This window comes from Brachyistius frenatus, unplaced genomic scaffold (genome assembly GCF_029030835.1).
Source record: "Brachyistius frenatus isolate BFR_SWC_R1_liver_20210118 unplaced genomic scaffold, ASM2903083v1 Contig_26, whole genome shotgun sequence".
Classification (NCBI taxonomy): domain Eukaryota; kingdom Metazoa; phylum Chordata; class Actinopteri; family Embiotocidae; genus Brachyistius; species Brachyistius frenatus.
In genome coordinates this window covers 1,080,275-1,097,130 of record NW_027210625.1, presented here as the reverse complement: position 1 = coordinate 1,097,130, position 16,856 = coordinate 1,080,275, and the positions used below count along the sequence as shown (strand labels likewise).

Sequence of the window (16,856 nt, the reverse complement as noted above, 5' to 3'; positions counted from 1 at the left end):
TGTATAACTGCAGAGCACAATGACATGGACAAGGTCAAACACGTGACAACAATTACACTACAATTTCACAGACAAAAACTAGATGAAACAGTTTTTGCTGATGAAAACTAGACTAAAACAGATGAAATTACAACAATTTGATGGAAGCTGAGACACATTTTCCTCAAAAGATCAAAAATCGAGGTGGCAAAATCAACACGGCTCGAAAATCCTTAATAAAACATGACCTTTACAGTTCCTGCTTGAAAGCAAAATCCTCAGTGATTCTGTGAGCGTGCTACCTGGCAAATATTTCACAACCTTTCACAGGTGTCAGATATGTCTGGGTGCGAGGTATTTTTCTCCTCAGGTACAGAGTCTGAGGACACGTCGCGGCCATTCGATATGTATCGAGGTCTTCGCTTAATCTGCAGCAGATCGGCAGATGTTAAAAAGTCAGATCACATCATTTTAGAATATCCGTCACTCCAGAGGTCGCTCAAAGGTTCAATACGTTTTCTGACATTCTTACCTGTCGAATTTAGTGTAAACACAGATGACTAGAAGTCTCACTTTGCTCATACCCAAAACATGCGAGAGTTCAAAATCATGTATAATTGCTAACATATACTGAATCTGTCCATATGTTTGAGGTTATAACAGCAAGTGCGAGGTCACTTTAGGCATGCTGAGGTTAAAGTGAGGTTAAACACAAAGAACCGGCTTTCTTGAGGAGCTCTAAGGTGATTAGATCACACTGTAAAAATCCTCATTAGGCATTATTTTTTGAAGCAAGACATCACATTGATGCAGAGAAAAATACAACTTCATGAAGCTCATGAATTATTTTTGCACAAGAAGGTTTCCCTTGTGTAAGTAAAACAAGACACAACACAAATTTAACTGGACAAAAGGAGAGTTTTACAGCGTTACTCTTGACTGCCCTCACAAATTCTTTATGCACACTGCACTGCATGAGCCATGCAGATGCTGCATGCTTTGGCTTTATCCCAGTCATGCTGTGTTAATGCATGCACACACGAGCATACCTAATATTTGGCAACTCTCTGGGGCGGCTTTCATGTTGAAAACATTTCATTATCCAATCAAAGTTGCAATGATAATTTAGCACTTGAGGGAATAACCACAATTTAATCACTTTGATCTTCACGAGGCACATATTTGGAGGCAACTTTAAAGCATTATAGAATAATTGCAATCATGGAAGGAGGCATTAACTAAATTTGTGGTGTCTTGAGATGTAGCAGGGGGCTCAGGGAGGGCTCTGTCATTCAAAATGACATTCCAGAGGTTACGATTCTTTAAAATTTAAAACGCAGCCAATCTAACATTAAAAAAAGACATGTAAGTAAATAATAGACCAAATGGGTATGGAAATACATTTGTGTCCGTGTGTTCAAACAACATTTTTTAATATTGAACAAATAAAAGTTATTGAAGCCAAAAAAAAAAAAAAAAAAAAAAAAACTAATTTGGTCAGCGCCATCAAAGTATCGGCATTTGGTACCCAGTCCTATATGGGGCCATATTTGTTGGTAGCATCTTGACATGGATAAGTTTGTTGGTGCACTTCCATGAAAAACAACAACCATGGGGGCCTCCACTGGAAATGTCCTTACATTAAAGGTCTGCAGTCATACCTTTCTTAGCAGCCACTCAAAAACTAATTCGCCAATGGGGATGCATCCCTAAAAAAACCTGCCCAACCAGAAGATTTGTCTCAAAACTGCAAGCAAAAAGTCAGCACATACAAGAGAGCTGGCAGTGATGGCAAAAGCCTGATCAATGAGAAAGAAGCAGAGGAAACGGTAAGCAACATGACAAAGTATGAAAGAATAAGGAGACCAATACTCTTTCAAATTCCTTTGTTTGTTCAAATATAATGAGACAGATCCATTTCCATAGGTTTTTGCCATAAAGAAGCAACCTTGATAATTCTGATGAACTGCTTTATTCAAGCTACAGAAAGCACGAATGGGTGATAGTAATTAGAGGATGTCAGAAAAGGGTGATGTTGATGCAGCCTCGGCTTTTCGCTAAAGGTAGGACAGATTAATACAAAAGTGAGAGTTGTGCCAGTCATGCGTGCGATGGTAGAGAATTTTATTCACCCTGATGAAATATGCCCTTGACAGCACTATACTTGTTTTTGTCCCCTATAATCTCTGACCCAAACATCACATCTAATTTCAGTGTACCCAATCTGGGTCACACAACACACACACACCCTCCCAGACCACACACACACACACACACACACACACACACACACACACACACACACACACACACACACACACACACACACACACACACACACCAATCACAAATGTCACCCTTTATCATAATCACTAATAGCCTCGGCATCCCAGACTATGGCCAGCCAATCCTGTTAGGTGTGACTGACCGCTTCAAAACATGAAAGAACGCGATTGGTCACAGCCAGTATGGTAGGAAGCGGATTAGGGATCAACATGGCAGGGTTTCTGGAATCAGACAAAGACTTTATGTGTGTGTGTGTGTGTGTGTGTGTGTGTGTGTGTGTGTGTGTGTGTGTGTGTGTGTGTGTGTGTGTGTGTGTGTGTGTGTGTGTGCATGTGCGCGTGTGTGCGTGTGTGTGTGTGGCCACTGTTAGTGTTGCTAACTTGTTAAAGATGCTGAGAATGCAGCCTCGCAGCGTAGAGGGAGAGGAAAGAGGAGGTGGAGGAGGAATGCAGAGATGAGACCGATTTAGAGATCTAATTCTCCTTTGAATGACATATCTAAAGCTCCGAGCTTTTCATCGCTTGTCTAAAAGTGGAGTTTGGACTTCGCTGGCCTGTTCATCTCCCAAAAATATATTTTTTTCTTCCTCTGTCCTAATTGGACTTATGGCGCCTACACATGCAAGCAATGTTTTGGATTATATCAAATGAATACCTCCCTGTCCTTGTACTGCAAGATGTATCACATACTTCCTACAAGCAGTGCTTATAGGATAAATAACGGCAAGGAAACATGCATCACTCTTTCTGCATGGCTGCTTCAGTACCATTAAAAAAAAAATCTATTTGCAGGGTCAAATTTGCGATGACACAGAAAGCATGACCCTGAAAAGACAAGGTGTTTTCAACGACTGTGCGGTTAAGGGGTTAATCTGTCATCAGCTATCTGCTACTGCTGTTAAAGCAGATTATGTTTTTTTTTCTTTTTTTTCTGAATATTAAATCCCATAAGGACGAAGGATGTCTAAAATTCTTTGAGAGATGGAGGAGAACAAGGTGTCAAATTGTTTAGATGTTGTTGAAACAGGAAGGATAGCGCTCCATGATTCACACACGCACAAAAAAAAGTAAATTATTTATTTCTTCCTAAAAAATGTGAATAATTGAGCATGGCTTCTTTTTTTGTGTGTCCCAATTGTAAAAGTAGTTGATGTTTGTGGGCTAAATTTTTACAATTTGACAAGCCACTACGAAGTAAAAGCTATGGTCACATCTTTTTCTATTATATGATTATAGTTCTGAATAAAATTCCACATTGAATTTGGACCAGAGAACTCCTGAAATGTGACATTACAAAGGCTGACAGGCCAATATCATCATGTTTATGCTCAGCTTCAGATGCTTTGCCATCTTTGTCTTGGTTCTAACGTTCCGCTGTGTGTTTTCTCTATTTCCTGTCTCCTGCGAGCTAAAAAGAGAGAAATGGAACAGCACAATCATAAAGTGACTCACTGACTCACACACAGTGTATGCTGATTATGTGAGCCAGGTCAATGGGGATGACCTACTTCTCAGTTCTGCTCCGTGGACTGCCACAGTCGCTCACGTCAAATCAGTAAATGAACCCCTGCACCAAAAATGTGTTATTTGGGAGCTTCACAAAGGAGCGTTTTGGATGCTGACTATAATTATTGCACAGTGATTTCATGTCATTTCGTCAAAGTGATGTGGCCACGGAGTCTCTGCCCACTGCCACGGAGAAGTGTATCTTTTTCAGCTCAATTTGTAAGGCGACGGTGGAGCTGAAATATTTGTTTTGCTAAAAAGCTAAAAATTGAAATGACATCAAAATTCCCTCAAAGTGGACTTTAAAGGACAAACTTTATAATAAAAACAGAAGAAGAGGAAACAGTGCTCGCTATAACAAGCACATCAGCATGATGAGCACCCCCCATGTATTATGGAGAACTGTACCAGACTCTCCCTCTCGCCTCTGTTTTTGTCCCACGTCTCGCTCTTGTCGAATCAGTTTTTAGAGAATGGACAGAGAGAGCCCCTATGAAAATTTTAACAGCTTAAACTATGAGCGGAAGGGAAAGCTCCAACCTTCATAGACCCAAAAGTTAATGAAAGATTTAGAAGTAGAGCGCAGACTAATGGGGCAGCCGGCCCAAATATAAACAGGAAGAGAGATCAAAAGTTGAAGGGGCTTTAATTTCTGAGAGGCTTTATTAGTTGTCCTCTCAGACATGTTTTCCAGGGCGCGAGTGGACATTCTTAAAAAATGTAATATTGATATTTTTTTCCTATTGCTGAACAAAAAACGCTCAGTTGCAAAAGGTTATCCGCTGACATTTAAGGATCAGAGACTATATAGAAGGTTTTGTTTTAAAATAAAAAAAAACATCAGACCTTCAAGAGAGACATCAGAGCAATGACATTTGTACCCCACCAAATATATATTTTGGACTCTGGAAAGGAAGCAGGGTATAGGCATGTAAACTGATGGGAGCAGAAAGAGGGGAACGATAAAGAACACAAATGTCAATCTGATTCCTCGGAAACGAGAAGCATCACCACCGCAGATCCTCTAAACATATCATATCTATTGGATATCACATTGCTGTATCTGTATGGGAAAGGTCACAGGTATTACACCCGTACTCACAGTTTCACAGCTGTTTTAAAGTCAGGTTTTAGTCCAAGCAGTGCATTAAGTTTGAAGTTATGAAACCAACAAAACATGTTGTGGTATGCTTTTGAAAATAATTGGCTACATATTGTCTTCACCAAGTTGTGAAGTGTGGTCTATTTTCTTGCAAGGACTAAAATGTCACAATATTCAAATCTTATACTATGTGGTCATATATGACAACAGTATTGAATTGATAACGTGCCACAAGTCGTGTTTATGTTACAAACATGCAGAAGCTGCAGGGAAAAAGGAGGAGGAAGACGACTGTGGAGGATTCTTCCACCACTCCTTCAGCTTTGTATTGCCCCCCACTGAAGACTATTGGTACTGACGTTTCCGTGGTGCCAGCGCAGCAGACGAGCCTTTCACACACAGTGGCAGCTCTGACAGTCATGGGGCACCAAGTGATGGTGGGAAAAATAAACTCGGATTTTTTTTCAGGTTCCTCCTCCACTCTGAATGGCATTTTTTTCCCCCCCTCCCTCACAGTCATGTTTTTCCTCTCAGCCTACAGTTTTCCCCTCGATTTCTTCGCTCCTCTTCCCTCTCTTCCTCCTTCTGTTCCTATCACCACCTCCTATCACGGTTCAACAGTGTCACCTATGGTGTGCTGAGAGGCATTTCACCCCATCTCACCTGCTGATTTGGATTTGTGTGACTTTGTGTTTCTACATGTAAGCACACATTTTAGTTTGTGTGTGTTTTATCTTTGTCAGAATGTGGTGGATTTATTCTCTTTATCTCTGAGTACCTCCAGGTTTCCTCCCTGCCAAGCAGTAACCTGTCAGAGCTCCATCACTGTCAAACCTCCGGGGCTTTGTCAGGATTGTTTTTTATTTCTTCCCTGTCTGCTGTTTATGTTACTTGGCTGACAGCTGTGCGCAGGACAGGACTGTATTAAAAAAAATATCCCTATACTTTTTCAACCGTACAATATTGCCTGAAATGTGTTTTTAATCATTACTGTAAGCAAACATATCTGAGAACTTAAACCTGATCAATTATTGCCCTGTTAAATCAGCTGTAATTTAACCCCGGTTGTCCGTTGACTAACAGTAGCCTATAGTCCCCTGCAGCTTTACTGTCAGTGGACAAAGCTTGTTATTGATTTGATGTGGTCACATTTCAGTTAAGTTTTTAAAGATAGATTTTTTTCAGCCACTGGGGGGCAGTACAACAAACCAATAAATACAACACTGACATGCAGTAACTACCAATTAGCAGATATATCAGCGACCAGACACAGTTGAACAACAGAGATCTGTTTGGGGTTTCATCATCACCACGTGTTGATCCAGCCTAACGTAAAAGTCCCAGTGTTGAGTTTGCGGGCTGCCAGCCTTTGCCTTACGGATATTGTGGACAAATCTTAGTGGATTAAACAAGATTATATTCATGCTGGTGTATGATGCTGGGCACCGTCCAACAGAAACTTTAGAAACTCATCTCTCAACAAAACGGATTATTTAACTTTAGAGCTGCAAAAGTTGACATTAGTTCTAATTTCAGGCGACATGACGATGCTGTTGACAGAATCAACCAACAGGCCAAAAATAACATAACAGACTCCATTCCTGACAAATCTCCAAGTTTTAGTGGACTATCAAAGCCTCAGTCTTTACTGACAAAGTCTCTGGTAATATAAACACCTCAGGGAGGCTTCACACAATCTGTGAATGTATGGACGAGTGTAAAAGTGTCTGTGAGGGCTTGTTTTGACCGTCCAGTCAAACACCCATTTCTTTTCATTTAAAGCGTGTGATTGCTGTATCACTCCCATGTTCCCCACTCAATTCCCCTCATTTATCCTCCCAATGTTTACTTCGTTTCAACATTTGTCTTTTCCTTTCTGCTGGACTTGGTTTTTTTTTTTTTTTTTTTTTTTTTTTGGTAATGAATCCCCCCCCCCAAAAAAAAAATCTTCACCAATCTTTTTTCCTTCCATCCATTCTGCAGCTCGTCAGCACTGCAAGTAAATGTTATCTGACCTCAAATATTGCAGGCGACAAAGAGCTTGGGCGGCATAGAGCTCGAGTGAGGATAGTTTATCTGCAGCACTTGTTTTGTTTTTCTTCTTTCTCCTTAGAGGATGAAAGGAAACAATGCATAAAGAATGAACTGAAGAGAGATTCAGAGCGCAGTCGTCCACTCAGACGCACACAAGCCTTAATCTCAGTAAACAATGACATCTGCTCAAAAGGCCTCACTGTGAGGATAAGAGTGGATTCCTCTCCTGCCTCAGAAATGCGTGCATTTGATCCAGGAAACATTATCTTGTTTTTCGTCGGTATTAGCAATATGTGTAGAGGTTTTGCTACCAAATAGTGGAGCATTGTTTATTTATTTGCATGTCAATTATGACACGTGATAATCTGTAGAAAAGACAAAACGCAGTGCTAGGTGCATTTACAGTCAAAACATTACTTTTGCTAATTATGCGCCGTATAAACTTCAATAGTTTGTGCTAATCTTATCGATATCATTTCTGGGTGTATGCAGTGATCCTATTTCCCAACAGGGTTTGTTTAGATTTTAGCTGGAATCAAATGTTTGTATTTGCTTTTTTTCTCTAGTTGTGAAATCCCCATTATATCTGCCTAAAACCAACTGACACACAGCCTTTACACACAACCCCTCCGGCTAAGTTCATAAATTAAAAAAATAATAAAGAAAACAGAACTTGAAAGCCTCATACAAATTTTAACATGGAGTCAGAGGCTCAAAGGCAACTTTTTTGAGCAGTGTGATAAAGCTAACAGGAAACCAAACTCCCAGCCACACTTACTTATAGATTTACAGATGCACTTATCAAACAGAAGATGGACTTATTTTGGACAGTATTGCAGGACGGAGGACGGGTCATCGCTTTGGTAACCAGGAAATCTCGCCACACTGAGTGAAGTGATGGATGAATCCTTTTCTCAAAGGTTTGGTTACTGACAAGCTTTACAGTGCAGGAATATCCAGTGCAAAACGTGCAGACTGGTAAGTTTCAGACAGAAATCAGGAGTCAGCTCCTCTGCCGGGGGAATGAATGGTCATGTGCACTAATTAGCAACCGACTACATCTGGGCCTGATGTTGCCACAGCTGCACATCATAGCACGACCACACTCCCATTGCCACACTAGTGTTGAATATTAAAAACTCTATTCCAGAAAAAAACATAAATATTTGAACAAAAGTAGATTTAGAAATTTCTTCTCTTGCACCCATTACATGACATACTATGCAGCCAACTTTCTAATTAACTTTTTCGCCAGGGAAAAATGAACCAGCACTAACTGCCAATGAGCTACAGCAGCCACTACAGCACAATTATTTAGATAACACAGTTAAGAAAAAGTCCATTACAGTGAGTTAAGTGATGAGAATGAAGTTACTTTACTGGCCTGTGGCAATACAGCCTTACAAACCCTGCAACACAATATGATGGCAGCATTTGGAATTTGAGAGTCTCCAGTCTTAGTCGAAACTGAACTGTCGCTGCTTGCAACTTGCAGAGTCAGCAGCATTGAGAGTCATTACAGGGCAGAAGTCAACAGCATGTCTGCAAATGTGGCTGAAGGAAAAGCCAGACGATAATTGTAGAGTTACTGAATGTTTGGCTGTCAGTGTGCAGAAGAGTCGTTATTTCTTCCATTTGGGGCTGTCAAGGACTACGAGTCTTTTCTGTTGAGAATAATCCGTCTTGTTTGTGAGTTTAATGGTGAATGGCACAATTTACTCTCCGATTTTGAGGATCTTGGTTTCTTTTAATGAATTTGTTGCAATAAACTGTTGGCTGGGGGACAAAAGTTGAGGTTCGATGGCCAGAATTTTGTCCGTTGTTGGTTTTAAAGATCTAAATGTCTCATGGTAAAACATAGATAATTATTCTGTTTGTCTAGTCTTTGAAGAAATCGATTTTGTAGCTTTCACACAAACCAACACTTAATACTCTGCCGTTCTTTAAGTGCATTCAGGGGTCTGCTCCTTTGAGATTTAAGCCCTCCCAAGAAAGCAGGGAGAAGTGAGCTGTTTCACGCCATTTAATCACAAACCCCTGTGCCTTCTTTTCCTTTTCTCTCTCTGTCTCTGCTCTCCTCCTTCCATCCCTCTGTCCGTGGCCTCCAGACAGCTGACCGCCTCTTCTGGATTTCGCTGACGCTGCGCCTGGTCCCGCCTGGCTTATTCTGAGCAGGATGGACACTCTGGAGTCAGAGCTGACCTGCCCAATCTGCCTGGAGCTCTTTGAAGACCCGTTGCTGCTCCCCTGCGCCCATAGCCTGTGCTTCGGCTGCGCCCACCGCATCCTCGTCTCCCACTGCACCACCAACGAATCTGTTCAGAGCATTGGCGCTTTCCAGTGCCCCACCTGTAGATATGTCATCTCCCTGAGTCCGGAGCGCGGACTAGACGGACTTAAGAGAAACGTGACCTTACAGAACATCATTGACAGAGTCCAGCGGGCCTCATCTTCAGCAGGGCTCCCTCTACCGCTGCCTGCCCCCCACAGTGGGCCCAACTCTCCCGGTGAGGAAGGGAGCAACCGGTTGGCGCTGGTTCCCGTCAACGCCGCCATGTCCAGCCCCGGCACACCCCCGGAGCCGGTCCAGTGCCAGTTCTGCGAGCAGGACCCGCCGCAGGATGCCATTAAGACGTGCGTCACATGCGAGGTGTCGTACTGCGAGGAGTGCCTCCGAGCGACGCACCCAAACAAGAAGCCGTTCACCGGCCACCGGCTCATCGAGCCCATGCCGGACACCCACATCAGAGGGCTCCAGTGCCTCGAGCACGAGGAGGAGAAGGTGAACATGTACTGTGTCACTGATGATCAGCTGATCTGCTCACTGTGCAAACTGGTTGGAAGGCACAGGGACCACCAAGTGGCAGCACTGAGCGACCGCTATGAAAAACTGAAGGTATGCACGGATCTATTTTCTTTCTTTCGATGTTTGCTTACATGTCAATGGCTTTAATGGCGTATTGTTGCTGGTAAACGTGTCCACTTACTGAAAGCTGCTGCTATTTTCAGAGAGATTTGGATCATTTTAAAGACAGAAAAGGTCACAGACCCTCCATTCTTTATCTAGCACATGTAATGAATTTTACATTTTAATTCTATTCTGCTCTGAAGTATGAAATTTCCTATTATCCTTACCCAGGTATCTAACTCGATTATCAAGTGAGATTTTATCATCTCATGCTGACTCATTATCTCCCCGGAATAATTAAGCAATTAGCATAATCACTGCGCCACGCCAGTGTGCCAGGAGGGTATTCGGAGGCATGCACACCGACTGAATATAGGAAGTGTCATTAGTGACGAGGCATGGTGTCTTCAATGAGGTTGCAGGTTAACGAGCACCAATTTGCCTGCCGGGTGTAGGTGTGCTTAATTGAGCATGGCTATTAGAGTGTGCTGGTAATGGCCATGTGTGTGTGTGTGTGTGTGTGTGTGTGTGTGTGTGTGTGTGTGTGTGTGTTACAGCAGAGATCATGCAGAAGTAAATGTAACCTGGAATGTCCACCAGATGTTTTCGTCCAATTATCTGCCCTTCACTGATATAAGCACTTTTGTCGAGAGCTACTGCACTGATTAAGTATTACACTCGCAAAATGTAAAAAAACCCCACTTTGAACACAAACGAAAAGAAACGTTCTGAATCAAAGCAGCAGGGGCATCAATATACTGACTTCTATCCCTCGTACAAATCAAGTTCCAAAATGCAAGTTGCCTTTCTCGAGCTCTGTGAGGGAGAGGGTCCCCACAGGCAGAGATAGGAGTCAGCGGGTGAGGGGGCCTATGACTATTTTATGATGATAGAAAGAGACAATTGCCAGGAGGGTGACGCCATATCAGGAAATGTAGAACACTCTATGTGGCAAAGGAGGAAGGCGGTCAGAGTTGGGAGGGCAAGACGCTGACCTTCACCCGCAATCATCCATGTTAGTTCATATTTATGTCATACAGTCTCCCGAGGCTTCATGATTTTCATCACAAGGAAAAGGATAAGCTTCCAATTGTGATGCCACAAATTCTGCTCACTGGTACGCTCCATTAATCTCAGACATTAGCTGCAACTTTCAGCAGCTGAATTTGAAAGCAGCCTCCGACTGTCAAACTCTGAACACATTATTCCGCTGCTCAGCGAAGGTCAAACATCCATATGCCTCGTTTGCGTTAGACTTTCTATTACAGCACAAGCTTCCATTTTTAAGTAATTGTTCTGTTGTTGCTGTTTTAAGTTGGATTGCTGAGGGTACACTCATTATATCTGTGTATCAGTTAAGTACCCTTTAACCTCCAGCAGCTGCACCCTTATTCACGTCAAACTGGATCAAGTGGACACAAACAAAGTAAGAGGTTTTCTGCCAATTAATCCATCCACCACAAACATGCCGATTATCCCGTGCATTAGTTCCACGTTACAGATTTTCTCCCAGAACAATAAGCTAACTTTTCCAAAGCGTCATTTACCCAGGGAACATTTTCAGCAATAACCTGCTGCCCGCTCACTCAGAACGTGTTTATTCAGCCTTGCTAAGCGCCCCTAAATGAACAAGGTGTCTCCCGAGAAGAAAAGGTTTTCCGTTTTATATGAGGTTTGAAACACAAGTCAAAGTGTGAAGTCGTTTGTCCTCAAAGACAGGGCTTGCCAAATTCACCCAAAGCAGTTATTATAATGATATATATATTTTCACATTCTGCACCACTTACTGCACATTCTCTAATAAATAAGACAGAAAACATTCCCCGTCTGTTCTTGTTATTTTGTTTTTATTTTTATGAGCCGTGCCACAATAAACTGCTCCGCCTCCAAAGATGGGCTTGATGTGCTTCATCATCATCACAGTTGAAATGTGTGTCTGCGCCGTCTCATCTTGCGTGTTTCAGCAAATTTAAGCGGAGAGGAAATATTATCAGGAAAGCCACAGGTCAGTGCATCGTATAATTATCACGGTCCTCTTTCTACCCCTCTCCCCCCTCCCCCCTCCTATTCATCCGGAGAGAGACGACACAGGTCAGCGCACGCAGCAGTTATTATACAAGCTAATTATTGGCCATAACACACACACACAAAGAAAACAAAAGCAAGAGCAGAACCCTCCGAGCTCTGACTTGATCACGGGTTGGCAAATACTTCCTGAGCAAGCACAGGTATATGAATTTTGTCTCCATGCATTAAAGCACGGGTGACGTGTCATAATGGGAATATTTGTGTGTCCTACATGTGCAGTACATGTGTACCCGCACCCTTAAAGAAACACTTAAAGGTTTGCATCAGAGGCTGTGCGTGTGTGAAGCACAGGTGCAGGTGCTGTGGGATTCACCCTCCGTTTAACTCTAGAAATTTGAATTACAATCGATTGCCTGGGGGGGCTCCGTGCACACGATCATCCACGGCGGCTGCTCTACAGTCTGCGCTGCTGCACATAGTCTCTGAAATAAAGAAGCTGCGGACGAACAACCTTGGGGACCCAGCAACATGAACTACAGAGGAAAAACGCAATGATTTTCTAAAAGCAACAATTCAAAATGAGAGATTTCCATCACACTTTCCCCTTCTAACAGTCAACTCTGCAGTTTTATGACCATTTTTCCCTAACAAGTAGGTTAAAAAAAAAAAGGTTAAGACGAGTTGTTTGTCAAGTAAAATTGTTGATACAGTCCCTTCTGTAATATATAATCCTCCTGCTTTTTGACCTCGTGAGGACACCCGCGATTGGAAAACAAAGCACGTATGGCCGATTCATTAACTTCTCTCTCTCACACACTTTCAAATAAAGACGTACACACCCAAGCATGTATGTCCGTACACTTCCCTTCTACTAATCTGAAGCTAGATACAGGCTTCCTTTGTCACACACGGCAAAACTAATGGGCCTTTTCTGCTCAAAGTTAGATGGGGATTTGACCATCTGTTTAGCTTTCATGTCAGCCAGCTGGCACATGATGGGAGTTTGATACAAACCATGGGGTTAAGACGCTGTTAGCCTTCAGCTGACCTCCACAGACACAGAATAAAACAGGAAGGATACACATGCAATATGCAGCTTTTTGACATTTAACAAAGAATAGAACATAATTTCAACTATTCCAATGATTTTTGTATTAAGTCTGTAAAATGTCTGTCAATTGGCAACATTTTCCAGTTTTCAGTACTTTTCAGTCATGCTTTCTGGTTTGAGCAGAACTGTGATCAACACCAGGGTGAAAGAGACTTATTGAATGGGATATTGTTCACCATCAATGGGGTTAAGGCCAGATTATACCTATCCACATAAAATATCGCCACTTTTTCACAGATCACTGATTTGTTTTGCTGCATCTTCGGCAACAGCAGGGCTTTAACTATAGCTCGGCCTCAGGATAATTTCAGTTTGAGTGCTTTACATGTCAGTTCACTTAACTTTAATTCACTTCAGTAAACTATTTTCTTTTAAAGTTTTTTTGTTTAACCTCGCGTGGCAGTATTTAGTAAAAGCATGTTGTAAACATCTTCAGTTATGATTATGTAGCAGTTTTGACAAAGACAAATATGTCGTTTAATGAAACCGGAGAACATGCACTAAAATGGGTTGAAGCTTTTAAGAGGAATGTCTAACAAGAATAGGGTCGTAAATAAATGAAGGTCTAAGCTAATTAACATGTTATGTTTATGCTGAATAACACATTTTATCTTTAGTTCTTTTCGGCAGAAAACTGGCTGAACTTATAAAAGAAGGAGGTACAACGCAGAGCCTCAATTTATCTGGCATTTCAAATAGTTAAACCTTAAAAGAGATGTTACAGGCAGTCCTATTTTTCTCTTGATATTTTTCTTCTTTCATTTTGGAGTCTGATGAGTTGAAACATATTTTCTGGAACATTTCATGCATATCACTTTTTGCCCTGATCTGCTGGAATTTGAGATACCCCCTCTCTCTACTGGGAAAAGAAAAAAAGAAGACTATCAGATGATTGGAAATAGTTTCCTTTTTTCGGTGGCAGTGGTGGTATGTGTCTGATAAGAGGCATGGAGGTTATTGTGGTAACACCCATCCTTTTTCAGAGATAAAATTACCCCCGTCACAGGAAATTGACGGAGGAGGAGGTTGGAAATAGCTTTTAAAGTCCTTAGCTCTGGGTTTGAGGAGAAAGAACCTTGAGGATAAAAGATGGGAGCTGCCGTGTGTGTGTGTGTGTGTGTGTGTGTGTGTGTGTGTGTGTGTGTGTGTGTGTGTGTGTGTGTGTGTGTGTGTGTGTGTGTGTGTGTGTGTGTGTGTGTGTGTGTGTGTGTGTGTGTGTGTGTTTCAGCCGTGGTTTTAAATCACAGGTTTGTTGTGTTTTTGTAGTAATCCACTTTCTTTAATCAGCTGCCCTTTAGTGTTGAGACAACCTACTTTGGGGTGTCAGGTGCAAACATACACAATAAAACATGAACACAAGGCATTGCATTTGATTCACAGCTTTGCTGATAAAAATAAGATTCAGCTTTATGTCCTCAAGCTATCGCATTCATCTTTTATATCATAAAAACACTTCTTCCCTTCCATACTTCTATGATAAAGTCGATCCTATTATGTTTAAATTCCAACTTTGACTTTGGCAAAATAATCCATAAAGTGAATTATTTTAGAGAAATACATTTTCTGACCTCCAGAGGTGATATAGCAGTGTACTTCCTGGTGTGTCAGTACAGTGTGACATCACACCTGTCAGCATGACTGGGTGTGATCAGAGGTGCAACAGGCCCCAGAAAGGGCGGTGAAACGCTGTTTCTTAACATCAGATTGAAAATCCGTTTCTTTTAAAGGTTTCAAGCCTGTTTCACCTTTGACCACGCACAGCAGTGATGTCACAGGGGCTCAGGGGCTGTTCAGTTACTTTTTAATGGCTCTGTCATATTACACTTTATTGTCCAGTATTTTGATAAAGAGTCGCTTAAACCTGCAATAGGCATACAATACCAACATATTGTCACCCTTTAAAGCTGTTGGCAACAGTTGTGTATTTACACATCTATAAGTGCAGATGTGGAGCTATGTTTGTCAAATGGGCACAAACACGTGTCCAAATGAATGCTAAATCCAATATCTAATCTCATTTTAGCTCCACTTTTGGACCCACCAACCTCTAAGAATAGCATTAATGGGACACACAATGCACCGCAGAGCCGAGGGCAACCGCAAAGTTAGGTGACCTCTTTTAAAAAGTATCGGCTATTCAGATACTGAATAGGTTATAACATGGTTTGCATCTTAAAGTATTTATGATTAAAAAGTAATCAGTAAGTGGCATTGCACTGCCTTGTCGATAGTAGAAGCCTCACTGCTTCTCTCATCAGCTGCAGCAAATAAAAGCCAGTCTCTGAGAGTTTACTGTGCATTGTGTAACATTTACAGATGACTTTCTTTCCCTCTGTGCTCAATACTCCGTTTGCTTGTGGTACACACACGCACTCGCACTCGCACACGCACACGCACACAACACACACACAACATCCTTTCTCCGTTTCCCCGAGAACAATGTTCCTTTCTTGCCGTGTTGTTCCCTCACTGCCGTGCTTCGCCTTTCAATCAGGAACATCTTTGACTGATCCAGGAACACAAACATATTGTTTCCTATTCAGAGAGGAGCCCCCTGGTAGAGACCTGGGTGTCGAGCAAATACACCAGTGTCCTCCATCAATATACAGAACACCCATTACAACGATGATATGAGACAAATATAGCTGATACAGCTGACGAGATGTGTGTATAGGCAGGTGGATACACAGTAAAGTGCAGTAGGACACAAAACAAATGACGGCTCCTACAGTTAGAGCTCTAGGTTCCTGCTCACTAGCGCTGTGTTTCCTCCGCCGGCCTCCTCTTTAATTTATCTCTCACTGTCCGATGTTCTCTCTGTACTTGTCTCCCAGTTTCTGTGCTCATCTCTATGACTGAGGTTTCTTTGATCTCTTCCTAACACTTGAGAAACAAGGAAAAGAATGGAGTGAAACTTCTGGCAGCTCAGCAAGGTTTCCTGAGAAACCTGCTCAGTGTCACAGTAAATCTTGAAATATCCTCTGAAGTTTTGGGTTCATTTGCCTACCTGTCTCCATCTATGGGCATGTGAGAGAGTGTGATCCCCTTGCATACATTTTCAGCTTACCAGCACCACTCAAGGGTGATTTAGTTCACTCACAGCATAGGCCCACAGCCCTTTCTTTCACACATGAACATGACAACAGAGTCTCGTAGACACAATTGGAGAGAATATGAAGCAGATAAAACAACAGTGACACAAGTGTAGTAGAGAGTGCCATATTGCTTTTTTCAAGCTGTCACGAAGACCTTACGTTTGCAAATTTTTTAAGAACAGTGATATAAGAAAAAAACGTGAGGATCAGAACGTGCTTCATAGGACGCCGATTAAGAGCAGATGATGTAGAAGGAACCAACTTTTCTTTGAAAAGACAAATACAATCTCACAAAAACTGTCTCCAACTGTCAGCTGACCACGCTTTAGGGAAAGTAATCTTATTTTTAGAAGTGTATTTACATTTCAAGCAATCTCAGGAGGTATTTATTTTTTGCTTTTGCCAAGCTGCCATGTATGAATGACAAAAACTCACAAAATCAAAAGTTAGGAAAAACACAATGAAATAACTATACATGTTAATATGCCATGAAATGCTCCAACAATAATACGAATGATTTTTGGACATAGGTGCGGGAAGGTCTCATATCAGAGGTAGAAGTAGCAATACTACAAATAAAAAGTACTCCAACACAAATAAATATGCAGTATTTCTAAATACAGAATGTTTACCATGTACTTCGGGATGAAAAGTAAAAGTATTTAGCCAAGTACTTGACAACATGTACTTTCCTCTATTGGTTTCATTTTGAGAAAGGACTTTGCATCCATGCATCTCAACAACAACATTGTCTGAATCCACTGCCTTACTGTATATCTAAAACTCATCAAATCAACGCTGGCTGAGC

General features: G+C 41.7%; 1 protein-coding gene across 4 annotated transcripts in view; it reads left to right on the top strand.

Moving 5' to 3' along the window:
- The window catches only part of LOC138620724 (E3 ubiquitin-protein ligase Midline-1-like), a 54,928-nt gene that overhangs the window by 20,731 nt on the left and 17,341 nt on the right, over positions 1-16,856 (top strand). For all 4 annotated transcript variants that reach the window (XM_069698139.1, XM_069698138.1, XM_069698140.1 and 1 more), the window contains one exon: positions 9,015-9,802. In XM_069698139.1, coding sequence (XP_069554240.1) covers positions 9,083-9,802 — 720 coding nt within the window. In that variant the 5' untranslated portion in view covers positions 9,015-9,082. The remainder of the gene's footprint in view (positions 1-9,014; positions 9,803-16,856) is intronic.